Below are 27,668 nucleotides of genomic sequence, written 5' to 3'. Positions count from 1 at the left end.
CACCCAGGCCCACACCTGCTCAGCCACAGAGGAGCTGATACACCTGCCCCACCAGGCTCTGGGCACAGGAGTGTCAGGCCACACCCGACCGTGGAGCACACAGCCTCCCCCAGCCCCCTCTTCTGCGCCGCACCCCATCACAGCCAGAACGCCTGCCCTCCAACTCTGCCCCTCAATCCCAGGGATCCTCCCCCTCTGCCCCACACATGCTGCTCAGCCCCTACCCACCCTGCAGAGGCTGGGTGCTGAGCCCCCCGGGGCCTGGCCTTGCGAGGCTGCAGCTGGGCCTCATCCTGAGAGCCGGGGTAGGTGGCTGGCCTGGACCCAGCTGGTGATGCCTGGGAGCAGAAAGGGCCCTGGCCGGCTCCGGGCTGGTCACCAGGAGACCATGGAAAGCAGCTGATTATAATCACCCCCCTTGGAGCCCCATTGCCTTGGGGTAAACCACTGGTGCTTTGGAAACCCTCCCTCAGCCACCCCCCCACGTGCCAGCCCTGCTGACACCCACTCCACCCTTCCCCCTCACTGCGCTCCAGCTTTGCCTGGCAGCCCCCAACAACCACTGCAGCTTGGCCAGCCTCCAGCCCAACTCCTCTGCCAACGGGCTGCTGCATGCTCCCCCCGGAGGCAGCTGGGGCTGCTCCATGCCCTCCCCAGAAGCGGCTGGGGCTGCTGCTCTCCCCCCCCCCCCCCCCCGAGGCAGCTGGGGCTGCTCCATGCCCTCCCCAGAAGCGGCTGGGGCTGCTGCTCTCCCCCCCTGCCCCAAGGCAGCTGGGCTGCTGCATGCCCCCCCGGAGGCGGCTGCATGTCAGCGCGGGCGCGCAGTGCCTGGTACAGCTGCCGGGCCGTTCGCTCAGCTGGGCACATGCTGGGATGGTGACAGAGTCGCTCTGGTCGGGGTTTCTCTCCCCTGCTCCTGCACCACTTGCTAGAGCAGCACCAGCTCTTCAGAGTGCGTGACAGGGAGAGGGCTCCCCGGAAGAGGGGCCCAACCCCCCTTTCCAGCCTGTCCTGCACGGGGTGGGGGGAGCCCCACTGGCCAGTCAGCATCTGTGGTTCCTACCTGCAGCTCAGAAGAGAAAGGGACCAGCCCGGGGGGGGGGGGGGGGGGGATCTCATCCGATTCACGCTGCATGAGTCCATCACGCCCCCCAGGTCCCTGCACTGGTGCCAAACCGGCCCCAGCAGCTCTGCGGTCACCTTCGTGCCGTGCTGCGGGACCCTGCCCCCCATGCCCTGTGCTTCAGCTGCTCGGGGGCACCCTGAGCCCATTTCCACAGGCGTCTGCAGTGGCTTGGGGGCCCTGCCCAGGGACCGATCACTGCCAGGGATGGCTGCAGGCTCCCCTGCTGCAGGTGGGTAGGCAGGGCGGGGATGGGAAACTGCTCATTAAGCCAGCCCAGCTCTTAACCTTTTATTGGCAATTGGAAGGGAGACCAAGGCAGACAATAAACAGCTGGGTTCACAATAACTTATATAAATAAAACCAAGTGGGAGGGCAGCATCCTTGAATAGAAAACCCAAGTGGAAGGCGAGAAAGGGCGGGCGGGAGAGGATCTGTACAAGGCAATAGCACCATCAGCGGGAGCCAGCCAGGGCAGGCAGCAAGGGTGGGAGCAGCCAGCCTGGCCCCATGGCAGCTCCAGGACCCAGCTGGGGTCAGCTCCTGGGAGCTGACCCCACAGCACCAGTGGGGAGAGAGGAGCAGGCGGGGCAGGGCTCAGAGCGCAGAGGGAGGCGCTGCACGGTGCCCCCTAAGCCCCACCCTGGCCCTGAAGGGGCACAGGAGAGAGGGGAACTGGTCCGCAGCCTAGAAACCCCTGAACTCCAGCCCCTCTGCCCCTGTGCACTGGGGGGCAGGGCAGCAGGGGGCTCAGGGCTCCTACAGCATTGACTCCCTCCACTCAGCGGCACTCACCCAGAGCTGGTGCACGAGAGGAAGGCAAACCTCCCCCTCCCGCATCCCCAGCCTGTGGAACTCCCTGCCACCAGAAGTTGAGGTGGAGAGCCGAGTAGGCAGGACCAAGGGATTCAATGCAGCCAAGAACCACAAACCAGCCAGTTACCTGAGCAGGGCAAAGCACCCCCTGCTGTACAGACGGGTCAGGCCCTAGCCCCCCTCCCTACCCGCCCGGCACCTCACGGCAGAACCGCCCACAGCAGGCGTCATGCACCTTCCTCAGCGGCCCTGGTGGAGACGGCCTGAGAGGGGGCCCTGGTACAGTCTGGGCTGGCAATGCCCACGTACCCACCCGATGCCACAGGGAATCCCCTCCTGACCTGTGCAGGAGCCTGGCTCCTGGGGACGGGCCTGGGCTGATCCGACCGCGCACAGGCCCTGCAGCACCAGGTGCCCACACCAGCCTCCGGGGGACGGAGGTTGGGGGGGGGGGGGGTGAGCCTGGAGCAAGCAGCAGGAATCGAACTGGCCCCAGGAAAGCGCCAGGCCCGGCAGATTTGGTTGTCGCCTCGCCCCTCCCGGCACCTAACATGGGGGGGGGCCGTGTCCAGGGCGAGGTGGCTGCTCAGTCCCACTCAGGAAGGAGTCCGGTGCTGACCCCCGGCCGCGGCTCCTCTGTCGGGGGGAGAAGGACCCAGCAGGATTCTGTGGCCCCCAGCGCCAGCAACGGGCTGACTGGTCCCAGCGCGAGCGCCTGGCTCCTGAGGGGTCGGGGGAAGCCCCCAGCACCAGATCTCCGGGCTGCAAAGGGGGCCCCGGGGGCACCCTGAGATCGGGCCCCGTCAGCCCTGGCTCCCGCAGGAGGACAGGCTGTCATACAGCGAGTCACTGAGCGACTCCGAGTTCTCCAGGCCCGGCTGGCCCTGCCCTGTGTCCCTGGACTTCAGGTCTGTGCTGCCTTCCTCGCCCACGTCCGAGGCACTGGGCGTCCTGCTGCCGACGAACGCCAGGGAGGAGGGGGGCAGCAGGTGGGGCACATCCGAGGAGGCTCTCTTCCGCTCCGCGGTGCTGCACACAGAGCCCTGCGGGAACAGACAGGAGCGTGAGTGGGAGTGGGAATCCTTGGGACATGGGTCCAAGATGTGTGAGCTGGGGGGGGAGGGGGGGGGGGAGATCTGTGAGCCCCGGGCAGACATCGCTCAGGGATGGGGAGCAGAACCCAGGAGGCTGGGGGGGCCCCGGCATCCCTCAGAGAGAGGCTGGGATTGGAGTTTTCGGGGGCTGGGCACTACAGAAGGAGGGAACCTTGACTTCCATAAACTGGACAGCCAAGTACCCCCCCACCGACCCTAGATCCCCCTCCCATCCCACTGCTGACACAGACCCCCCAAATATCCCCTCTCAGTCTGCCCCACAATACCCAGACCCCCAAACACCCCCAAATCCTAAAGCTCACATCCCAGCAGCCCTGGCTTCCTGCAACCCCCGACATCTCTGCCCCACTGGCCACAGCACCAATGTTCCTGGCCCCTCTCTGACAGCTGCTCTTGGCCCCAGCCGCCCTGTTCCGTAGGCTCGGCGCTCACACGCTGCAGGCGTGATGGGGTGATTGGGGGGGGTGCTGGTCGTCGTGGTGCTGCAGGGCCCTTCCATTTGGGGGGTTTTCCTCAAGAGGGGCCCCATGCGCATGGGGGTTAATCCAGGCTGGGCGCCAGACGGCCTTGCAGCTCGCTGCACATGCAGGCTGAGCCATGGTGCCAGGGCCCCATGCCCAAGAATTCTTAGCCAGGCCCCAGCCCCGTTCCTGTGAGGTGCCGCTGCCTCCTCCCCAGAGGCAACTGCATGTGAGTGGGGCCCCCGGCCTCCAGTGACAGCGTAACAGAAAAAGGCCAGAGCGCAACAGGCGCTCAGCTGGGCACCCCTTGCATTAGCCAGGTCACACGGGGCACCCCGCCAGCCTGCCCCCCGCCCTCCCACACAGCCCGCAGCAGGGCCGCTCCCGCGCCAGGTCCACAGCCCCGAGGGAGCTGGGAATGGGGGCGGCCGTGCAGGGGGGCGGAGGGGGGCTCTGCAGAGAGCCAATGCAGGCGGGCACAGGGCTGGCTGAGGGACCTGGCTGGTGCGGGTGCTTCCCGCTCGTTGCCCAGTCAAACGAGGGCCCAGGGCTGCTCTGTGCCAGCGCGGGGGCTGGGCTCTCCCTTCACGCTACTAACTGAATCCAGCTGTGCCCACATCTGCCAAACAGCCCCTCCTGCCTCCCCCCTGCACCTCCCACCTCCCTGCCCCAGCAAAGGGCCCTGAGAGCAGCCAGCTCCCCTGCCCTGACGCTACCGGCGCATCCCTGGCGGGGGCTGGGATTCCAGCGGGCAGGGCCACGGGGCCCACCCATACCGGCCCTTGGCAACACTGGCAGTTCCCCCCCCACCTCCAGTGAGCTCCTTACCCCGCCCAGCCCGTGCAGCCCCGCGAGGTCCCGGGCCGTGCACAGGAAGGGGTCAGCGGCGCCGCCGCAAGCTTTGGAGTTGGGGAAGGTCCAGTTCTTGCTCTGCCCCGCTCGCCGCGCTCGGCCGGTCTCCACGCAGGGCTCTGGCGCCGGGAGAGAGGGGGTGGGGCGTTAGCGGAGAGCTCCGGGCCTGGCCTGCTCGATTCCCCCCCGTCCTGGTGGGCAGGTCAGCACAGGGTGGGGGGGAGGGGGGCTACACCCTCTGGTAGAGGGAGAAAGGGGCCAGCACGGCCCAGGTGGTCTGAGAGGCACACGAGCAGGGAGGCCAGCTGGGACACAGCTCTGTGCCATGGCCAGGCTGGCAGATGCTCCCCACCTTCTCGGGGAGGGGGGGTCTCCTGGCATCCTCCAGGGAAGGATCCATTTCCCACAGGCGGTTCCCGATCCCTCCCCATGCCAGAGGCCCGAGCCCCAGGGTTCAGCAGGAGCAGGTTGCCAGGGGAGCAGCCGGGAGCTGGGCCGGAGAATCCCATCGGGGTGGGACCAGCAGGGATCTACGCATTGGTGTAAAACCGTAACGCCCCACGCTCAGGTGTGTGCACAAGCCCCCAGCTCGCTGGGCCCAGCGTAAGCCCCCCCACACCCGCGACTCACCCGGGTACAACCCGTCAGGGCAGCCCGTGCGGCCGCGGAGGCTCGGGGGCGGCTCGGCACCGGCCGGCACTCCGTGGAAGGCGGGCATGCTTTGGTGCTTCCCAGGCGCCAAGACGTCCTCTGCGCTGGGCACCTCCCTCTCCAGCGTCCGGGCCTTGCGGGGGACTCGGGTGGCACCAGGGGGCTGCCCCAGGGCGACGCTGGGCAGCGGGTCCAGGCTGGGTCTCGGCTTGGGGAGGTTTTTACTGGGAGCCCCACTGCAGTAGTCTGGGGGCGGAAAGGTGCCGATGCCGCTGTCCAGGGTCCGGGTCAGGGAGCCGCAGGCTGCGAGCGACAAGGCCAGGGCAGCGTTAGTGGGCGGGGCTAGGCCAGACAGACTTCTGGAGCCCCTCCCCACGGGGCATCCCAGGCTGAGTCCCTTCACTGCCATGCCCCTCCTACCTCCAGACTGACACTGCCATAGCCCCGCCCACCTTCCACTGCCACTCCCCTCCTGCCTCCAGACTGACACTGCCATAGCCCCGCCCACTCTTCACTGCCACGCCCCTCCTACCTCCAGACTGACACTGCCATAGCCCCGCCCACCTTCCACTGCCACTCCCCTCCTGCCTCCAGACTGACACTGCCACAGCCCCGCCCACTCTTCACTGCCACGCCCCTCCTCCTACCTCCAGACTGACATTGCCATAGCCCCGCCCACCCTCTACTGCCACGCCCCTCCTGCCTGCAAACTGACATTGCCATAGCCCCACCCACCCTCTACTGCCACGCCCCTCCTGCCTGCAGACTGACATTACCATAGCCCCGCCCACCCTCTGCTGCCACGCCCGTTCTGCCTCCAGACTGCCACAGACCCTCCTACCCTCAGACCTCCCCCTCCCTGCCTCTCCTGCCTCCAGACCTCCATCACCCCTAGCCCCAGCCACCCTCCAAAATGCCAATCACCACGCTCTGCCTCCCAAACCATGCACTCAGGCACTCTGCCGATAACTAGCCTGGCCTGACCCAGGGTCTGTGCCACACGGGCTTAGATAGAGAGTGGAACCGCGGGGGGCGGGGCCGGGGGGTGTCACCTGTGAAGTGCTGGGAGCTCACGGACTCGGCCAGGCTCTCATCCGAGGGGATCTCCTCCCGGAGCTTCGCATCTGGGCTCTTCAAAGGAAAGGAGAGAGGCGGATAAACACGGGGCCCGGGGCTGCCCCCCCCACCCTCGTGGGGCATGCAGCCCAGCCAGGGGTGCCCCCACCTGTTCAGGGGTCTCCTCGCAGCTCCGCAGGTGGCCGACGATGCCGTTCCGGGGCGGCCGGAAGAGCCTGGGGTCTTTGGCGTCCTGAGAGACCCTCTGGAAATCCCGGAGCTCCCTCTTCTGCTCCAGCCTGTTCTCGTAGGCTTCCTTCCCATCCACCCTGCAGGGAGGGGGCATGAGCCACCACAGGGCCTCCAGCACACACAGTTGGACCCCCACAGCCCTGCCCCCAGGTCAGGCAGCAAGGGGACCCCCTCCCCTGCCTCTGGGCTGGGCCCAGCCTGCCCTGGTCTGAGCTCAGGATGGCTGCCCCGGAATGCAAGCCCCCCCCTCCTCCCCTCCGAGCATGCCAGAGCTTGGGAGGCAAAATTCCCATTCGCAGAGGGTGAAACTGAGGCCCAGAGAAGGCTCCGGGAGTCTGTGCCAAGGCTGGGGACTGGAGCCAGGAGTCCTGGCCCCCCTTTCCTCACTCTGACTAGGCCCCAGTCCCCTCCCAGCGCCAGGGCGAGCGCCCAGGGGCCCTGGCTCCCCACACTGCTGACCCATTTCTGCTTCCGCCCCGAGCTCTGCCGGCTTCTCTCCCCCGCCCGGTACCTGTTCAGAAGCTGCTGCATGAAGTTTTCGGCCGTCACCTCCTGGTACATGACCTGCAGCTCGCTCTGCGTCTGCTCCACGAGGACGCCGCAGGCGTGGGGCCGGCCCTTCTCCAGCGCCAGCCCGTTGAGATAGGCCTTCTCCTCCTCCAGCGCCTTGCGCAGGTCCTCCGCCTTCTCCATCAGCCTGGAGATGTTGAGGCTCTCCGCCTCCAGCTTGCAGGCGGCCGCCTTCCCCTCCCTGCGGGGCAGCGGGGGGCCCGGGCCCCGCTCCTTCCGCTCTTCCTTGGCCTTGAGCGCCTCGGGCCGCCGGCTCAGGGCGGGCAGTTTGCTCTTGCGCAGCCCGAACCAGCTGGCGATGCCGCTCGAGTTCTTCGGCTTCCCCTCGCCCGCCGGCCCCTTGTCCTGGCCCTGCAGGCGCAGCATGTTCTCCTCAATGCCCTTCATCACCTTCTCCTCGATGGCCGAGTGCAGGGCCGGGGCCTTGGCGCTGTCGGGCGCCTTGCGGCCGGCGCCGGGGGGCGGTGTGGGCGGCCGCTTGGGGCTGCCGGCCTTGGGCTCTTCGGCAGGCGGGCGGGCAGCCCCGGGTTTGGCCGCTGCCTTGGTGGGCGACTTGGAGGGCAGCTTGGTGGGGCTCCCGTGGGGGCTCTTGTTGCTCTTGGCTGGGGGCACCGGAGGGGCTTTGGGGGGGTTCCTGGTGCCCAGGGGGGTCCCCGGCTGGCGGGCTTTGGCGGCGTAGTGCTTGGCGGAGCAGGCCTCAGCCTCCAGCCGGGAGCCCACCGAGCCAGAGGAGTAGCAGCGCCCGGCGGCATCCCCGCTGCGGCACTGCTCCTGGTGCTTGAGGCTGCCGCCTGCACCGGGCCGGGGGTGCGCCCGAGCCTCCAGCGCCTCCTCGCAGGGCCGGCCCGGGGCTCGGGGCTTCGCGGGGCAGCTGTTCTTCTCCAGCCCCGGCGCCTCCTTCCGCTCCCCGGCCTCCGCCCTCTTCAGCTTCCCCAGCGCCGAGAGCCGCTCCTTAAACGGCAGGTGTCCCGGCTCCGGCTGCTTCTTCCCGGTGCCGCTCCCCAGCCTCCTGGGCCCAGCGGAGTCCCCGGCAGTCCTGCGGGCAGGCGGCGGGGACTCCGTCCCCCGCTCCTTGGCCGGGGCGTAGGGGCACAGCTCAGGCGGGCAGGGGGGGGCACCTCGCCCGGGGGTGGAGCGGGAGCATTTGGGCAGCTCCGGCGGGGAGGCCAGGCCACCCACCGACAGCTCCGAGACGTTCTCGTAGTCGTGCGCCTTCAGGGAGCGGTGGCCGAAGGGCTCCGGGGAGCGCACGGCCCCCTCGGCCGTCCCAGGAGCCAGGGGCCTGCCGGCCTTGGGGGAGGCCTGGCCGCCTGCCCCAGGGGTCAGGGGGCAGGCAGGCCCCACGGGCCCTTCAGGGGATGCCCTGCGGCTGAGCCCGGGCGAGGGGCACACCTCGTAGTTGTTGCTGCGGCAGGGGATCTTGGAGCTGCGGGTGAGCTGGGGGCTCAGGCGCAAGGGGTTGGGGCCCTGAGGCTTCTCCCCGGGCGTGGGGATCCTCAGGAGCCGGAGCATCTTGGAGGGGGAGGGCAGGGGAAGTGCCCCCCCGCCCGGGGACGTGGGGCCCGGCTGCAGCTTGGGCTTGCCCTTGGCGCTCTTCTCGGGGGGCTCGTCTCCGGCGAGGCAGACGCTGAGGTAGGCCTGGCGCTCCAGGGCCGCGTCGGGGAAGGGCCCCAGGTCCTGCTCCCCCGGGGCAGTGCCAAAAGCTGGCTTGTCCGCGCTAGCCTGGGCCAGGCCTGATGCCGGCTTGATGGGCTGGTACCTGCCCATGGCAGAGAGGCCAGTGAGCATGTCGCGGCTCAGCACCCCCGCGGGGGGGCCCAGCGCCTCCAGGGGGCCCTCCAGCCGGTAGGCGGCCGCCGGCTCCCCGTTGAGCGGGCAGCCCTCCTTCCGGAAGTGCTGCAGGTAGCACTCCGTGTCCTCCAGCAGCAAGCCCAGGTCCAGGGCGCTCCGCAGGGCCTCGCCCGGGGGCCCCTTCTCCAGGGGGCCCGGCTCCCCCAGCTCGTCGGAGGAGGAGGAGGAGCTGCCCTCGCCCTTCTGCTGGCAGCACAGCGGGGGCAGCAGCTGGGGCCGCCCCCCCTCGGCTTCCAGGCCGCCCCCCTGGCCCTCCTCCTCCTCGCCCTTCCACTTCAGCGCCTCCTCCAGGCCCGTCTGCGCTAGCAGCAGGCAGGGCGGCCAGCGCTGGCGTGTGGCGGCCAGGAAATCGGCCGGGGGGCCCTCCCCATTCAGGGGCGACTCTGGCTGGCTCCCTGGGACCGGCTGGCAATGGCGGGAGCCGGCCTTGGTGGGGGAGTAGCCGGGCTCTCTCCAGGGCGGGGGGCACAGCAGGGGGTCCGTCTCCTCCAGCTTCCGCAGCACTTCCAGGATCTGGGCTTTCTTCTTGAAGAAGGGCGACAGCGCCTCCATGGGTTGGGAGCCAGGGCTGCCCGCCTGGGGAGAGGGGCAGGAGGAGCCATGAGACGCCCCTGCGCCAAGGCCCCGAGAACCCGGACCCCCAGCCCGGCTGCAGCTCACTGCTCCGTGGCGTTCGCTGCTGGCCACGTGGCTGCCCCCCCGCTCCGTCCCAGACATGGGGAGCCGAGTGGGAGCCCGGCTGCTGGGGGTGGAGGGTCCCTTTTGATCTCGGCGCCATGCCAGGGCCGGGGGCCAGCTCGCCCTGCGGCAGGCTGGGCTGTAGGGGGAGGGGACTCTGGGGCAGCCCCACACCTGCGAGGGTCCCATTCCCCCTGCTCAGGCCGGAGCCCACTGCCCTGCCACCCCACTCCATCAGGGCCATCCCCACAGCTCCCCACTGATCTGTGTCGGTCTGCTCGGGCCTGGCGCCCCCACCTTGGTCTATGCTCTGCGTGCCCGTCCCCTCCAGCTGGGAGCCTGGCTGGGCAGGGAGCTGGGGGTGGGGGTGGGGGTGGGGGGAGGGACATACCTCCCTCGGCAGGGCGCAGCATCCCAGGGGCAGCGGGGGGGCCAGCTTCTCCACCGAGCCCAGCTGGAGACTGGCTGGGGGGCTGCAGAGCGAGGGCACCGGGTGCAGCGCCAGCTGGGAATGAAAGCAAGGCGGTGAGGCCCAGAGACGCTGCAGGGGGAGGGCAGGGAGCCTGGGGGGCTGAGGCAGTAGCAGAGAGCTGGGGGGGGCGGGCAGCTGAGCTGGTACCAGGTGGCTGGGGAGGGACAGGGAAACTCAGGCCTTTACCGGGTAGTCGGGGGTGGGAGGGAGCCTGGGGGGGCTGAAGCTGCCCCTAGTGACCTGGAAGGTACCCAGTGGCCAGGGCTGGATGCGGCGCTCAGGCCGTACCGGGGAGCTGGGCGGGGCAGTAGCCGGTAGCCAGGCCTTGGCCGGGATGGGGCCGTACCCGGTGGCTGGGGGGATGGGAGGCTCAGGCCGTACCGGGGAGCTGGGCGGGGCAGTAGCCGGTAGCCAGGCCTTGGCCGGGGCCGTACCTGGGGCAGCGAGCCGGTCGCCAGCTGCAGCTTCTGCTGGAAGAGGTCGCTCAGGCTCTGGTTCTGCCGCTCCAGGTCAAAGACCCTCTTCTTCAGCTTGATGCACTCCTGGCGCAGGTCCTGCGGCCCCGGGGCAGAGCAGAGGGTCTGCGCCAGGGCCCCCAGCGGGTGGGGGGTGCTTGGCCCTGCTCTCACCGCCAGGCACTGGGCTCCCCTCCCCGTCCACACAGCTGGGTGGGGGTCTGCTAGTGTCCCCAGAGCCACCTCCCTCCACCCATGTGGCCCCCACCATGCTGGCCCCAGGTCACAGCCCCTTGGGGACAGGGCTGGCTCCCAAGCCAAGGGCATGCTGAGGATCCGTCATGCGATGCGGCATGCGGGGCTGGCTCACCGATCCAGGGCAGCTCCTATATCCCCAGTCCCCACCCGCAGGCCCGGCCCGGCCTGTCGCCACCCGCTACAGCCCTGGCAGCTGGGCACAGAGGCCGCCAGTACCAAGTAGGCTGCTTCCCTGCACCCCAAGTGCAGGCTCCGGGGCTCTGTTCCCACCAGGGGCAGGGGAGTGCTGTGCAGTGGTTATGGGGGGGGAGGGGCAGGACGCCCGGGTTCTATCCTTAGCGCGGCGTTGCTCTACAGCACCCCAGGGCCCTCTGCCCAGCCCCCAGCCCCCACCCTGGGCAGGTCCCTGCAGGAGGAGGCGCAGGTGGGCAGAGAGGCTCCGGTACCCACTCACCTTCTGGTTGAGCAGAGCCTGCACCACGTGGTTGGCAACCTGGAGAACAAGGAGGACACATGAGGGGTGGGAGAGGACGGGGGGGCAGAGCCAGCCACCAGCACCCTGCCCCCCAGGCTCGGCCTGGCGAGGCTCTGGTCTGGGCGGCAGGGCAGGGCCTGTTACCTCGTCCAGGCAGCGCTCGTAGGTCTCCCTCTGGTTCTCATTGGCCTGAGCCAGGGCCGAGTTCTCTGCCTGGGACCGAAAAGGAAGGAGCAGAACAGGTCAGAGGCCCAGTCACTCTGCCCCGACAGCCAGGCCGCCGGGGGTCTCCCCCTGGCTCTGGGGGGCAGTGAGGTCTGGTGGGTAGAGGGGGTGGGGCTGGGAGCCAGCACCCGGGGGTCTCCCCCTGGCTCTGGGGGGCAGTGGGGTCTGGTGGGTAGAGGGGGTGGGGCTGGGAGCCAGCACCCGGGGGTCTCCCCCTGGCTCTGGGGGGCAGTGGGGTCTGGTGGGTAGAGGGGGTGGGGCTGGGAGCCAGCACCTGGGGGTCTCCCCCTGGCTCTGGGGGGCAGTGGGGTCTGGTGGGTAGAGGGGGTGGGGCTGGGAGCCAGCACCTGGGGGTCTCCCCCTGGCTCTGGGGCACAGTGAGGTCTGGTGGGTAGAGGGGGTGGGGCTGGGAGCCAGCACCCGGGGGTCTCCCCCTGGCTCTGGGGCGCAGTGAGGTCTGGTGGGTAGAGGGGGTGGGGCTGGGAGCCAGCACCCGGGGGTCTCCCCCTGGCTCTGGGGCGCAGTGAGGTCTGGTGGGTAGAGGGGGTGGGGCTGGGAGCCAGCACCCGGGGGTCTCCCCCTGGCTCTGGGCGGCAGTGGGGTCTGGTAGGTAGAGGGGGTGGGGCTGGGAGCCAGCACCCGGGGGTCTCCCCCTGGCTCTGGGGGGCAGTGGGATCTGGTGGGTAGAGGGGGTGGGGCTGGGAGCCAGCACCCGGGGGTCTCTCCCTGGCTCTGGGGGGCAGTGGGGTCTGGTGGGTAGAGCAGGAGGGGCTACGAGGTAGGACTATGGGCAAGGCCCTGGCCCCTCTACCCCAGCCCCCCGGCTGCGGGGCTCTGGGATGCCGGGTGCGAGTCCCGCTGGCGGGCGCTGCCCTTGGAACAAACCCCCGAGCAGCCCGGGGAAGAAGACTCAGAGCCGCAGGAGGGAGCCGCACGGCTCCGAGCTCACCAGCACGGTGCCCGGGGCCCCCTCCCCATGCGAGTCCCACGTGCCAGGCAGCTCCTGGGGCAGCGACCCCCCCACGCCCAGGATCGCGCCAGCCGGCCCCAGACAGCCCCGGGGCGCCGCACCTCCAGCTCCCGCAGTCTCTGCAGCAGCTCCTGGCTGGTTCCTGGCTCGCTGCCGCCCTCTTCTGGCTTCATGTCTCCTGACATGGAGCCCTGCAACACAAAGCCGGGGGCCAGTGAGCCCCAGCGGTGCGCCCCCTGCCGGCTCCTCCCCCCCGCACCAAGGATGGGCCCCCTTTGTGCAGCTCCTGCGCCAGGCTCTCCCCACGGCCAGCCCAGCCCAGCCCCCAGCAGCCCTCCCCCTGGAACAAAGCATGTGCCCCCAGGGCAGAAGGGAGCTTGGGCTGCAGGAGGGCCAGAGCCTGGGGGGGATCACTCCAGAGGAGGGCAAATGAATGCCAGGGTGGGCATGGACACACATGCATGTGCAAAGGAAGGAATGCACACACGTGTGCAAGAGCATGTAAACGTGTGCATGCAAAAGAGGGAGTACACGTACATGCTAGCAGAGTGTTTTACATACACGTGCAAAGGAAGGGGCCTGAACAACCCTGCATGCACAAAAGGGGGTGAGGACACACATGGGCTTGCAAAGGAGGGTGCACACACACATGTATGTACAAAGGAGGATGTACACACACAAGGGTGTGCAAAAGAGGGGGCATACACACACCTGCACGTGCAAAGGAAGGTGAAGACACACGTGATCAGAAAGCGCCTACATACATGTGCACGTGAAGGTGAGTACACACACGTGTGCACACAAGCAGGTATTTACGTGCAAAGGGTGCACACGCAGGCGTGCAAAGGATGCGTGCACACACACACAGTCATACGAAGAATGGGGGTGATCTCTCCCTTTCCTTACCTCGCTCTGGGGGCCTGACCCCAGACCAGGCAGCACCTTCCAGCCTTCCCTCGTCACCTCTGCCCGTTCGCCTGCAGGGGGGTAAACCCAGTTATGAGACTGGCCCCCCCTGCAGAAGTCCCCAGTCCAAAGAGCCTGGAGTGGGGGGGTGCTCTGGGAACCCCTCCCCCCGGCACCCAGAGTCCGAACCCCGAGGCAGCTGAGAGCACCAGCCCAGGCAGGCTGCAAGGGGAGAGACTCTGACAAACGAACGTCCTTGTGGATCTGGTTGGACCTTGACGGGGCTGGAGCCAGGCATCAGCCAAGGCCGGCTCCACGCCCGAGCCGGCTGCAGCCCCGCAGCGCTGCCCGAGAGGCTGCCTAGCCTGGGTGCTCCGGGCCCAAAGCACCTGAGCTAAATGGAGTCGAGGTGCCGGGGGGTGACGCCCCAGACACTGCCCCAGCCGGACCTCACCCTTCTGCCGACTGTCACCAGCCCCAGACGCTGCCCTGAGCTGGGGCCCAAATGCTCCTCCAAGAGCAGCCAGCAGAAGGTACCTTCCCCTTGCCGTCCCACCCATCCTCTCTGCACCCAGCCAGGGGCAGTGCCTCCCCAAGCACCACCCTCTCCTGTGCCTCAGTCTCCCCAACGTGCAGTGGGTCTAAGAACTGCCGCCTGCCTCCCACAACAGCCTGTTCCCAGGAGGCTGTGAGACTCGGGGGCTGGAGGGTCTCAAAGGAAAGGCCCAGAGCAGGGCTAGCTCTCAGAGGGACAGCCCGAGTGCTCCCCGCCCCACCTCTCCAAAAGGCCCTGGAGCTGAATTGCACCCGGCCCCGCTTCCTAGCACTGGCGCCAGTGGACACTGCACAGACGCATCTCAGCAGCAGCGTTCCTGCTATTTTTTTTTCACCCCGTATGGAATAAATTTTGTTATGTGCACCGAGGCAGGTGTGGATGCGCACCACCCATTTAACCACGGGGGCGTTCTGCTAGTCACTGGGGTGGTCCAGAGCACTCAGCTTACAGGGACACTGCTCGGCATCGGTGCTGGTTTGCCCTGCAGGCTCTCGGCCCAGCCAAGTCAGAGCCTCCCGGGGCCGAGGGCTGTGTCCCCCACCAATCCCAGAGCAGGCAGGAAGCTGCCAGGTGGCACCGATGGCTCCAGCCTCACACCAGCATCTTGGAGTGAAAGCAAAGGGGGCCCGGAACAGAGACTGGATCCTGCTATGACTCCAGAACCCTGGGGGGACAGCCAGGGAATGGGGCAAGGTACCCCATGAGGGGCAGAACTGCTGCTTGGAGAGGGTGAGATCCAGCCTCTGAGTTACCCCAGCCCACCGCCAGCATGGCACCCCCTCTCTGGGACACTAACAAAGCTCCCAAAGCCAGCAGCCCCCAACCCCAGCACCCGGCCTCAGCAGGGTCCAACACATAAACACAAGTTTACAGCAGAGGGCACCAAAACCCGGACACCCAAAACCTCACTCCAACACCCCCAAAACTTGGCCCGCACATCTGTGACCCCCACAACAACCACCAAAACTCAGCCCAACACATGCCCAGCACCCCCAAACCTCAGTGCAATACACAGAACCCCCCAAACCTCAGCCCAACACACGCCCAGCACCCCCAAACCTCAGTGCAATACACAGAACCCCCCAAACCTCAGCCCAACACACACCCAGCACCCCCAAACCTCAGTGCAATACACAGAACTCCCCAAACCTCAGCCCAACACACACCCAGCACCCCCAAACCTCAGTGCAATACACAGAACTCCCCAAACCTCAGCCCACCCTCCCAGCACCCCCAAACCTCAGTGCAATACACAGAACCCCCCAAACCTCAGCCCAACACACACCCAGCACCCCCAAACCTCAGTGCAATACACAGAACCCCCCAAACCTCAGCCCAACACACACCCAGCACCCCCAAACCTCAGTGCAATACACAGAACCCCCCAACCTCAACCCACCCTCCCAGCACCCCCAAACCTCAGTGCAATACACAGAACCCCCCAAACCTCAGCCCAACACACACCCAGCACCCCCAAGCCTCAGTGCAATACACAGAACCCCCCAACCTCAACCCACCCTCCCAGCACCCCCAAACCTCAGTGCAATACACAGAACTCCCCAAACCTCAGCCCAACACACGCCCAGCACCCCCAAACCTCAGTGCAATACACAGAACCCCCCAAACCTCAGCCCAACACACACCCAGCACCCCCAAACCTCAGTGCAATACACAAACCCCCCCAAACCTCAGCCCAGTACAAACCCAGCACCCCCAAACCTCTGTGCAATACACAACCCCCCCAAATCTCAGCCCAACACACACCCAGCACCCCAAACCTCAGTGCAATACACAACCCCCCCAACCTCAACCCACCCTCCCAGCACCCCCAAACCTCAGTGCAATACACAACCCCCCCAACCTCAACCCACCCTCCCAGCACCCCCAAACCTCAGTGCAATACACAACCCCCCAAATCTCAGCCCAACACACACCCAGCACCGCCCAAACCTCAGCCCAACACCCCCAAACCCCAGTCCACCACACACCCCATCACCTCCAAACTTCAATCCAACATCCCCCCGAAAATCTGACCTCACAAACCCCGGTGGCCCCCCGAACCCCTCCAACTTCATCCCAAGACACACACCCCGAAATCCGCCCCCCCCCCAGTCACCCCATCTCCCCCCACCCCGACCCACGCGCCCCGGCCCGCCACCCCCCCACGCACCCAGGCCGGGCCGGGCTGTGGGGCGGCCCCGGGCGGCCGCTGCTCCGGGCGGGGCCCCCCAGCGCGGCGGAGCCGGGTCCCCAGCATCCTCCTCCGGCTGCGGCCCCGGCGGCTTCCGCTGCGGCGGTTCCCAGCCCGGCCCGGCTCCGGCCGCGGCTCCGCTATTGTTGGGGGAAGAGGCGGCGCTGCTGCCGCTCCAGCCTCGGCGGCTCCCTCGGGCCTGCGGCTCCGCCTCCCCGCCGCTACCGGGGAGGAGCCTGGGCCGGGGACCCGGCCCGGGACCCCCGAGCCTGGGGGGAGAGGGACCCCCGATCGGGATCCCCGGGCATGGGGGGCCCACGCCGCGACCCCCGAGCACGGCGGGGGGGGGGGGTAGGGGATCCCACACCGGGTCATGGGAGGAGGAGGATCCCCAAACTGGGACCTCATGAGTATGGGGGACCCCCTGGCATAGGGGGAGGGGGACCCCGATCAGGATCCTCGGGCATGGGGGAGCCCACCCCGAGCACAGCGGGGGGGGGAGTACAGGGGATTCCACACTGGGTCATGGGAGGAGGGGACCCCTCAAATTGGGGCCCCCCAGAAGAATGGGGATGGGAGGAGAAGGGTCTCTGATCAGGATCCCTAGTCATGGGGAGCCCACACTCGGACCCCAGCATGGGAGGAGGGGACCCCCGAAACTGAGACCCTTGCAATCATGGGGATGGGAGACCCCCAACATGGGAGGAGGGGACCCCCGAAACTGAGATCCTTGCAAGCATGGGGATGGGAGACCCCCAACATGGGAGGAGGGGACCCCCCAAACTGAGACCCTTGCAAGCATGGGGATGGGAGACCCCCGACATGGGAGGAGGGGACCCCCCAAACTGAGATCCTTGCAATCATGGGGATGGAAGACCCCCGACATGGGAGGAGGGGACCCTCCAAACTGAGATCCTTGCAAGTATGGGGATGGGAGACCCCCCCCGACATGGGAGGAGGGGACCCCCCAAACTAGGGCCATGGGTGGGAAGAGCTTCCCAAACAAGCTCCCCCTGAAGAGCCCCCTTGAGCCCTCAGGAATCTGAGTCCCCCAAACCAGGTCCTGCCTCCAGCACGGGGGGGGGGGGACCTCCAATGTACCGCCCCCCCCCCCCAGCTCCTTAGGATCATGGCACAGGGACTTCCCTCCTGGATCATCCGTTGTGGGGACCCCTCACAAACTGTCCCCAGGACCAAATGCTCTGACTGGGAGTTGGAGGACCCCCCGCCCCTGCCGCCCCCTTCCCGGCATCGCTCTAGGGGTGCTTCCAAGCCAGGCCCAAAGGAGGCCGATGTTTCCCCAGGCCGAGTGACTGTAGGTGCCCAGATCAGGACCCTCGGAGGAGCCTCATGTCCTGCCGGGGCTAAGCCCCCACTCTGAGCCCTAGACCCCTGCCCGAGGGGGCTGAGCCAGGCCAGCGCAGCCCCCAGGCCCAGCAGGAGCTGAAGCTGATGGGACAATGGAAGGAGGAGACAGAGCAGCTGTTCCGCCCTTAGGGCCACGGGGCTGGGGAGGAGGCAGAGCTGGGAGCAGTGACCCGGCTGAAGGACAGAATTAAGCAGCTCTCTGCCGCAGACCAACACCATTCCCCCCAGCCACCACCTGCCCTCCCTCACCGGCCAAAGTGCCCTGGCTGTGCCCAGCATGCGGCCCCAGGGCCCCGCTGCTAGCCCTGGCGCCTACGGGGCAAACCCACATGCCCAGGCCTTTTCGGCAAGGAGCTGCTGCCCGGACACTGCGGGAAGAGCACCCCAGGCGTGTCCTGACGGCCCAGAGCAGAGCTGCCACCGGGCGCCAGCCTGGGGCTGGATACGCCGAGCTTGGCCGGTCAAACGTGCACTGCTCCAGAAACGAGACAGCAGCAGGATCTATCTCCCTGGCATCGCGCCCGGGGTGCTGCCAAGTGCCAGCCAAGCGTCTGCCAGGGACCTGCAGCTCCGGCCTGCCCTGTCGCCGAGCGCCGGACAAGTCCCGGGGAGAGAGAGGAGCAGTCGGCGCCTCGGGGCGGTTCTGCGTCGTGACGGGTTTGCTGCCCATCACAGGACACGGTCTGGTGCCCCCCTCGGGATCCAGCCTTGTGCGTGGAGGTGGCAAAGTCTCCCTTGGGGCGCCAGAGGCTGATCCTAGCAGAAATCACCAATGTTGGAGACCTCCTGACTACGACAGGGGGGACTGGGGGGACCCCCGGGCGCTCGCTCAGCGCATGGGGCTCTCCACCCCCTGGATCCCGCTGCACGTGCTACAGGAGGTGAAGGCGGCTTTGTCACAGCCCGCCCTGGATTTCCTGCAGCGAGCCCTGCGAGAGAGTACACCCCGCTCCCTCCCCACAAGCCCTCTGGCCCTCTGTCCTGGCCCCGTTCCATGCCCCCCACCCCCGCCTCCTCATCCTTGGACCCCCAGCCGGCTGCAGGATTTGCAAACTGAGCCCATCTGCACAGGCGTGTGGGCTATATGTTGCGTGTTTTCACGTGTTTTCGCGTGTTTTCAAACTGAGCCCATCTGCACAGGTGCGTGGGCTATATGTTGCGTGTTTTCACGTGTTTTCGCGTGTTTTCAAACTGAGCCCATCTGCACAGGCGCGTGGGCTATATGTTGCGTGTTTTCACGTGTTTTCGCGTGTTTTCAAACAGCCCATCTGCACAGGCACGTGGGCTATATGTTGCATTTCTTCACCTTTGTGTCCCACCCCAACACCAAACAGGGGCAGGAGTAGCTCAGTGGTTGGAGCATTGCCCTGCTAAACTCTGGGTTGTGAGCTCAATGTCTGAGGGAGCCACTTTTAGCATCGGGGCAAATCTGGCAGGATGGGGCAAATCTGGCAGGGATGGCACTTGATCCTGCCGTGAGGGCAGGGGACTGGACTTGAGTGCTCAAGGTCCCTTCCAGTTTTATGAAATAGGTGTATCTCCATGTATGAAATGGTGGGACTATCTAAGACCCGTCAAGGGGCTGTCCCTCCCACAAGTGTGGGGGAGGAGCCTTTAGAACTGCAGTGGGCCGGTATGTACTCCAGCTTAATCCCACGGGGATGCAAATTGGTGGCTCCCCCACGGAGCCATGAGCACGGGTGTGTACCTGGGGCGGTATGCCGGCCCCTTCTGCAGCGTGAGGGAAAACCTGGCACACGCCTACCTAGGATCACCAGGTTGTAGCCCCTTTTCCAGCTCCACCCAAACCTTGCCGAGGTGCTGGCTGCACGTCTCCCTCCCCTGTTCATTTACGCCCACCCCATCCGTGGCCCCACAATGTCGCGAGGCCACGTCCGCCTCCTCCTGGCCCTGGCGGCAGCTGCCTCCTGTAGCAGCAGGAGGAGGATGCTGGAGGGGGGGGTGCTCTGCGACCGTGGGGCCCACTTCTGCTCCTCTGGGCGGCATCACTGGCTCCCTAGACAGCTTCGGGGGGCAGTGGGCACCGGGTGAGGTTCTCTGCTCGGTGTCCCCCTCCAGTACCCTCGTTTTAAACCTTTGACCCGGATTTTCATTATTTGTCCCCCAGAATCAATTGAACCCTGGGTCCAGTTGTCCCTCCCACAAGTCTGGGGGAGGGGCCTTTAGAAGTGGGTGGGGTGATGCCTGCCCACCCCCCTTGGGTTTCAAATAGTGGTGCCCCCCTTGGCCACCAGCTGGACGTGGGTCCCGACGTGTCAGGCCACGTCCCCGTGCAGCTCGCAGCACTTGGCCGGAGCCAGGGGGCCCCGTGTGCTCCCCAGTCTCTGCACCCGACTTTACAATCCTGCGGCTGGAGATGTCCCGTGTCGGCCATCCCCGTGCGACTCGCTCCCCGGCCAGCCGGCAGCCGATGGCAGCCGCCGGGCCAGAGACAGGAGGCCAAGGTGGTGGATTTATGTCCTTTCCCGAGGAGCCTGAGCAGAGCACAAAGGGGCGTGTCAGCAAGAACGAAAGCAGGAGGCGACCTCCCGAGACAAGAGGACGGGAAAGGCTCAGTCATGCCACTAAAGGGCAAGGAGAGAAGCATCCAAGCTACAGGTCGGGCAGCAGCCTCCCTGGAGACGGCGGCGAGGACAGGATCTGACTCAGACCCCAGCTTTCGGGACAGTGCATCAGCATCTTCTCTCACGCCCACCCGGTCCCGGCCTGCACGGCACGAGGAGCGACAGACGCCAGCTTTGGCTCACCGGCCTGTCTCCTCGTCTCTTCTGCAGCATGACACCCACCCGTCTGGGCCGTCCTGGATTTCCCCTGCCCTGCTGAGGCTCTCGGTTGGGAGGCGCTGGAAAAGCAGGGAAATGACACGGGCTGCTCTTAGCAGCGGGGTCTGAAGATGACAGCATCCCTCAAGCAGAGCAGTCACCAGAAGGCCCAAGCAAACAGACCTGGGTCCAGTTTGCCCTCGTGCTGCGTTTTGCAAGTGTCACTCGCTATTTGCACTGCTGTGAATGGCCGGGCAGGAGGCAGGGAACCCGGGGCCCTCCCGTATTGGTCCATCACTGGAAAAGCACGTGACCTGTCAGGTAGGTACCGGAAGGGGAGCTGCAGTGCAGGGAGTGGAGGCTGGCGGTGGGCTGGGCTGGAGCAGCCCCCAGCATTGGGGGCAGGACCATCCTGGCTAATAAGTATTGATGGACCTAACCTCCTTGAATTTATCTAGTTCATTTTTGAACTCCATTAAAGTCCTCATCTTCACAACATCCTCTGGCAAGGAGTTCCACAGGTTGGCTGTGCGCTGCGTGATGAATAACTTCCTTTTGTTTGTTTTAAACCTGCCAGCTACTAATTTCATTTGGTGACCTCTGGTTCTTACGTGACGGGAACAAGTAAATAACTTTTCCTTATTTGCTTTCCCCATCCTGTCACGATTTTGTAGACCCCTACGATATCCCCCCTTAGTCTCCTCTTTTCGAAGATGAAAAGTCCCCGTCTTTTTAATCTCTCTTCACATGGCAGCCGTTCCAAACCCCTACACTTTTTTGTTGCCCTTTTCTAACCTTTTCCAATGCCAAGATATCTTATTGCGAGGTCTGCGTCACCACTTTCAAATGAGGCTATTTCTCCCCCCTTCCCCCACAGCAGGCCAGGCTCCTGCAGGGGGAGGAGAAAGAGCCACAATCTGGCCTGATTCCTGCCAGGTGCCAACATTGCTTGGCCTGTGACCCGCAGCTTCCTCCTGTGCCCGTCAGGTGGCCCACAGGACGGGAGGGACACCCGCCCCAGGCAGGGAAACCTGGCAAATCCCCAGGGACCAATCACAGGCTGCTCTGTCGGCAACAGACCTCAGTTGTGGGCAGCTCCATGCATCACAAAGCAGAGACAAGGGGAGGCCCTGCAGCCCAATAGCCCCTATTCCTAGTGCACCGGCTCAGCCCAAATACCCGCCTCATGCATCTGACGCCCCATGCAGCAGAGTAGGACGCCGATCTGCCTTGGCACTGGGGGACCCGGTGTCAGGACAACTGGCCCTGTTCCGAGGTCTGTCAGTAAACGTGGGAGCCGCTTCATTTCCATCTAGACTGGGCCCGGGGCTCAGCCAGGAGCAGCGACTTGTCCCGATTTAAGTCAGCAGAACACAGATGTCCTGTCCGGTCCCTGAGGCTTAGACCATCCTGCCTCCCCCTATAGCAACAGTCACCCAAGGCCCAACATACGTCCACCCGCAGTGGGGGAGCCCGGGTCAGTTCCGTCCCGTCCCACGACACAGGATGTTTGCACAGTTGCAGAGGTTTTACACATGGGAATTCTGTTCATGCACAACTCCTGTAGCGATGCTACGGATCTCGCACCTTCCCGGGATAGAGTCTCATGCACACGCACAGATATTTCCGCCACCATGCCATTCGCTCCCAGGCAGACCCGTGACCCAGGACGCGAGCTCTCCTCCTCACGCCGGACACCTGCGTGGAGGTACGGGGAGCTGCAGAGGCTCAGCACCCCCTGGAGATCAGGGCTCAGTACAGAAATGACATGGAGGGATTGTATCCCCCACCAGTGAAATGCAGCCACCTCTGGGCTAGGGCGCAGCAGCTGTTTCCCAGGGAGCTGCGAGAGATCAGGGCGGTGGGGTGAAGAAAACCCATGCAGCTGATTGTGAAGCAAACTGAACTGGGGAAGAGGGAATCTGAGAAAGACACAAGGACTTCTCTTACCACCCCACGAGGGCTGGGGGACCGGCACGGAGCAGCCAGGACCTCGACTGACCGCCTCCATGGAGTGAGGAAGTGGCAGAATGCTGGGGCCACCCAGAGGAAGTGCCCTAGGTCGGATGCATCCCATCCCGTCCCGGATATGCAGAGGGCAGGACAGCTCTGGGGGAGGTTTCTCAATTCCATGCCCCCCGGCGTCTGGGAGAGGAGATGGACGCGGAGCTCAAACTGCGGGAGGCCGCGCCAGGATGTGAGAGAAACCCACAGCAAACCCTGCCACACTCCCTAAGCTCAGCGCCGAGCCGGGACCAGACACAACAAGAGCTGCGAAAATAGCCCAGGAGCCCTCGCTGGGAAGACGGAGGGTTATTTATAGCTGGCTCGCTGCAGCTCGGACACACGCCCAAGCTGGGGGCGCTGCAGCTGGGAGCTGGCTGCTCCATCAACCTCCCGCCTGGGGCTCCATCCCAGCACAGGGAGGGGGCTCTCCCAGTGCCGTGCCCCTCGCCAGGGTACGCTGCACCCCCGTGGGCAGCAAACCTGGAAAGGCAGAGGGCCGGGGCTGGAGGAGCAGCCCAGCTGCCAATGTCCGAGTCATTGCACCACGATGCAGCCAACGGGCCTGCCGGGCGCTCCAGAGGAAGCCACCCGGAGTGGGTGAAGGGGGAGCCCCAGGCTTGGCCGGGGCTGGACCTGCAGCTGGTTCAGGTCCCCACAAAGCAGCTCTGAGGTGCGGGCTCCAGGGGTCTCCTCCAGAGGGATTTTGTTCTGCCAGAACTGGGACGTATCCCACTGCCCACAGCGGCCCAGAGGTGCCCAGGCAAAGGGGCGGTTTGCCAGCGGACCGGTACCCACCCCTCCCTGCCATGGTGCTTTTAGCCACCCCGTTTCCATAGCAGCACAGTGCTGGGGCCAGGATGGGCTCCAGCAACCAGGACTCCTGGGTTCTGTTCCTGACCCGCCCGCCCATTCTGCGTGCGACCTCGGCCGCGTCACGCCCCCTCTCTGTGCCTCAGTCTCCCTGTGTGGATGATTGGGGCACAAAGCCACTTCTCCGCTGGGCAGCCCCCACCAGGTATACAGCAGGGCAGGGTCCGGGGGCCGAAGGATGCAGCTGCCCTGCCGTTTACAAGGGAGATTGCTCGTGCAGAGACCACCCTTCCCAGCATGCAATGCTCGGCGTGACCCACACAGCCTGGAACCCACTCAGCTCAGGATGGGGCGGTGCATGCTGGGACCTGCTGCTGCAGCCGGCATGGCCCTGGGTGCCCCGCGGAGAGTCTGACTGAGCCCCCGCGTGGGGACCCTGCTCCGCTCCAGGTCACTTGGGGTAAATCCCCGGAGCTCAGGGAGAAGGCGCCGTTCGCACAGCTGGAGCAGAAGGGGGGCCGTGAGGGGGAGCAGCTTCCAGCCCCAGCTGCCTGCCTGGAGTGGGGCCGCTCAGCTGGGTGAGTGACAGCAGGGCCGGGGTGTCTTCGGGAACCTTCCCAGCCCCCAGAGGGATTAGTGAGGAGGGATCAGAGCCCAGGCTGCCCCCAGCTTAGCATGTGGAGGCAGGGAGCGCCCATGGGGCAGAGACCTGGGCATCACTGGGGCAGATTTAGGCAGATCGGGGCTTCTCTAGGGCTATGCAACTGCACTGCGGCACCCCCAATGCAGTCATTGCTGGGATCGGAGTCTAGTGGTTAGAGCAGGTCTGGGAGCCAGGACTCCTGGGTTCCATTTCTGGTTCTGTCGCTGACTCGGCACTCGGCCCCGAGCTCCTATCGTGCTGCTGAGCCTCAGCTTCCCCATCTGTGCCACAGGCCCGGCCCCAGGGAGCCATGCGGCTGCCTCCCAAGCCCGCACTTCCCCTGGCTAGGAAGCTACGCTCCCCCAGGCTCCCTGCCTCCCAAGGCCAGAAAGGAGCCGCCATTCACCCGGCTGCCCCAGCACAATCCCTGCGGTGACGGAGGAGCCACCGACCCTCCCTGGTGTGCCTGGCGCGTGCTGGGCGGCCCGCGGCTGGACCGACGAGCCGCTGATTAAGGGTTTGTTCCCCAGGCGGATCCTGGCAGTGCTCGCCGGCACCGGCAGGCAGGTTTCGAATTCCGCCTTCCTTCCCGGGGCCCTTCTCTGAACTCAGACCCACGCAGCACGGCCCCTCTGGAACGGGGACCCCAGCATGGGACACTCCCGGCAAGCGTCCTAGAGGGGCATCAGGACACCGCCTCCAGCATCCAACCTGTGCTGGCTGCCAGCCCCTCCCCCCATCTGCTTTCACTTTGACATGCTAGGGCCCCCCCCCCCCCCCCCGGTCTATTCCAACAAGCGGACACAGCTCACAGATGAGACCAGCTCCAGGGGCTCCAGGAGCTGGACCCACGTTTGACCAGGCCTCCCAGGGGACCTGCCAGCTGCCTGGCTCTGTTGTTGGCTCAGAGCATGGGGGTCCTGGCACCAGGCTTGGAGTGCAGGGGCCCCGGCAGCGCTGGCCTGGGGCCCGTTCTGGCAGACCCCATCCTGAGGGCCCCAGGCTGCCCTACAGACAGACTACAGCCTACTGGGCCCTGGGCTGGCACATTCGGCTTTGCCCCGGAGGATCAGTGGGGCTAGCGGCCAGGTCCTGGCAGCAGCCAGATGCCACACGTTGCAGAGCTGCCCAGCGCCCAGGCTAGGGCCCCCCACCGACCTCTCCAAGTAACCCGCTGAGACCAGGAAGCACGAGACTCAACCTCCCCCACCCTCATGGCGGCTGGCCTGGCGCAGGCGCGTTGCTGCTCCGGCCCTGGGCTGCTCCCTGCACATCCACCTGTCTCAGTGCCCGGGGAGCGTTCCGTGTCACCAGGCATCACCTGGGGAGCAGAGCGGGGGAGCCAGAGACCCTCCAGGCAGTGCTGGGACTGGGGATCCCAGCATGCGCCAGGCAGCGAGGTAGGGGAGGCCTGTCTCCCTGCTCCCCACGCCTGGGGGAGGACCCCACAGCACACAGCCGCCCTCCACTCGGCTCCCAGTGCAATAAGCCCCCATCTCCGGGCTGCTGCGGCTTGTCTGAGGAGCTGGCAGGAAACAGCCGGGGGACAGAGCCCTGCTAATGGACAGAGACCTGCGAGGCCCATGGTGGGAGCAACAGCCGAGCCCCACAAACACCCTCTTCCCTCCCCACAAAGCAGGCAGCGAGGCCTCATCGGGGCAGGACGAGGGGCGGGGGTGCTAACCTGCAGCCGCAGCGGCGCACGGAGCCAGCCCCCTCCAGCTGAGCTGGGAGCAGACGTGGCCACATTTGCCCCAGAGCCGCGCTCCGAGAGCTAAGGGGGCCGGAGGGGGGAGTAGACAGAAGTACACAGAAACCATCCCCACGCGCGGCTACAGAGCCGCACCGGCACCCCCAGCCCAGGCAGACCCGCGCCCGGCCTCAGTGAGACATGGGGAATCGGAGCCACCCAACACGGTGGCCGATGCTGCTCAGGGCTCTGGCGGGTTGACTCAGCCCCGGCGTGGCAGCAGTCAGGCTGTTGGACGGATCCCTGTGTGGGACAGGACAAGGCCTGGGGCTGAGCAGTGCAGTCCAGCACCGGGGCCGCGCTGTCGTGGCCGGAGACCCAAACCCAACCCGCCACGAGCCACGTGGCTCCGAGAACCAACACGCAACACAGCACCTCAGCTGGCTTCTGGCCTTCTCCCCAGGGGCCCATCACTGACCATACGCCCGCCAGGAGGTAGCCAGGCTGGCAGCCTGCCCCCCATTACCACAGCTAGGGCAGCGCAACCCCTCCCTTCCCATCAGCCCTCCCCAGGCCTGGATTCAGAGTAGCCAAGATGAGCTTTGCCCCTGACGTTTCCAGCATGCCCGGGAATGATCCATGCACGGCTCTGAGCCACTGAAAGGCTTCCCCGGACCCCGGCCTCCCAGAGCTGGGGGGAGTCCTTCTCCCAGTGCTTTGGGCTTGTCCAGCCTCGTGCCATGTGAGCGCCTGGCGCCAGCTTCGCCCTCCCTTGCCAGGAGCTTGCAGCAGGCCAGGGCACAGCTTCCGGACCCCGCAGAAAGGCCACACTGGTGCGCAGCCGGGCCCCCCCCGTGCGAGACTCATTCAGCAGCTCAGTGAAAACACTGGCCGGCCCCACGACAGGGAGATTTTAAACGCAGGGGGCAGCTCTTTCCAAACAGGGCAGGACCAGAGGTTGCCATGGCGCCCACATCCCCAGCCAGCGTCTCAGTGACAAGTCAAGGGATGGTACAAGGAAACCGGCCGGTTCCTTTAACTCTGCCGCCTGGGGCGTGGCGCACCCATTAGGCAAAGGTGGAAGACGGGGGCTGCCGGGGCTCAGGCACACAGCTCCTTGGACCCTGGCAGGGGCTGTTCGGAGCAGCTGAACTTGCTGAAATGCGCTTGGTGGTAACAAAGTGCTACAAAGACCTGGCAGGTTTCTGGGCAGTAGGGTCACCTCTGCTGGGCAAGGAGAGGGAGGCGATGCCCAGGTGGGATGGGATCAGTGCATGCGGATCATCCAGGGGCTGGGGACATTGAGTCATCCACAATGCCTGCTGAAGGCAGGAGCCGGAGCATCTCAGGGTCCAAAGCACCAAAGGGGAATATCCCAGTTGCAAAAACACTGGCCAAAGTCTTCAAGGGCAGGAGAGGTTTGAGGGAGCCGGCGAAAGGCAGGCAGGGTCCGAGAGGGTAACCTATTAGCTCGGGTCTGGACAGGTGGCACCAACTGGCGATGACTGAATTCAGAGCCGGTGCGAGGAGCCACAAGTACAAGTCAATCAAAGGTGGGTGGGACAACAGCTTAACAATAACGCTCTGCCTACCCCTAGGCCCGCAAATTATTTCTTAGACAGACTCAGCCCCGTCAGGCGGGTCAGTATCATCCCAGTTTTACAGACGGGGAAACTGAGGCAGAGAGCCAGGCCAGGATCTGCCAAGGTCACCCAGTGACAGAGGCAGGAATAATCCCAAGACTCCTGACTCCGGCTCCCAGGCCACACCCTCTGGCCACCCCGTCCTCCCCTCTAACATGGTGGGGTGGCTGGCAGGGGAGCGGGTCACTCTAGGGGTGTTTTATGGGCCCATCCCTGCACCGTGCGGGTGGCCTTGGTCCCTGGCACTCACAGGGCGGCTGGACTGACCCAGGCGGCTGCCAGCCACCGCACAGAGCACATGCTCCAGAGGCCAGGCCCAGGTAAGACAGAGCCCCCTGCCCCAGCCCGGGCTGGCATGCTCACCCCACACCCGGACCCTGCACGCAGCTTGGGACTCCGACCCACGGGGAATTCCTTCTCTCTGCAGGACCCGGGGACGCGCGACGGCCCCCCTGCGCGAACCCCCTGGGCCACTTCGGCTGCGGGCTGCGCAAAGGGGCGGTGGCGCCGGCCCCGATCCCCGAGGCTCGGTCCGAGCCGGGGAGGGGGGGGGGGCAGAGCTTCCGCCCCAGCTCGTAACACGCAGGCGCAGCATAAAGTTGTTTTAACCGCCCCCCCCCCCTTTCCCGCATCCCGATAACTTCGCTGGAGACTTCAGCGCGCAGCGCGGCTGCCCGGAGCGACTCCGGATTGACGCCGCAGCCGCCCCGAGCTCGCTGCAGGACTCACCCAGCGGCAGCGCAGGGGGCGCCCGGCCGGGCCCTGGGCCGCGCTCCGGAGACGCTGCGGAG

General features: G+C 66.1%; 1 protein-coding gene across 2 annotated transcripts; it reads right to left on the bottom strand.

Annotated features, from left to right (window-relative positions):
• Positions 1–1,401: 1,401 nt before the first annotated feature.
• On the bottom strand, positions 1,402–27,668 carry NCKAP5L (NCK associated protein 5 like). Of its 2 annotated transcripts, XM_075902005.1 has the most exons (13): positions 27,607–27,668; positions 13,187–13,257; positions 12,382–12,471; positions 11,230–11,298; positions 11,065–11,103; positions 10,332–10,451; positions 9,817–9,930; positions 6,838–9,323; positions 6,244–6,403; positions 6,071–6,149; positions 4,998–5,321; positions 4,344–4,486; positions 1,402–2,982 (listed from the first exon to the last, which is right to left on the bottom strand). In XM_075902005.1, exons 3-13 carry the CDS (start codon positions 12,463–12,465, stop codon positions 2,743–2,745), a joined length of 3,858 nt encoding a protein of 1,285 aa, XP_075758120.1. In that variant the 5' UTR covers positions 12,466–12,471; positions 13,187–13,257; positions 27,607–27,668; the 3' UTR covers positions 1,402–2,742. The 2 variants fall into 2 exon arrangements, with proteins under 2 accessions (XP_075758120.1, XP_075758121.1); XM_075902006.1 differs by lacking the exons at positions 1,402–2,982; positions 4,344–4,486; positions 27,607–27,668 and adding an exon at positions 15,913–16,125 and having other exon boundaries at positions 5,185–5,321; positions 6,244–9,323.

Source organism: Pelodiscus sinensis, chromosome 19 (genome assembly GCF_049634645.1).
Source record: "Pelodiscus sinensis isolate JC-2024 chromosome 19, ASM4963464v1, whole genome shotgun sequence".
NCBI lineage: Eukaryota > Metazoa > Chordata > Testudines > Trionychidae > Pelodiscus > Pelodiscus sinensis.
The sequence above is the reverse complement of the archived record's forward strand: the minus strand, read 5'-3'. Positions and strand labels throughout refer to the sequence as shown.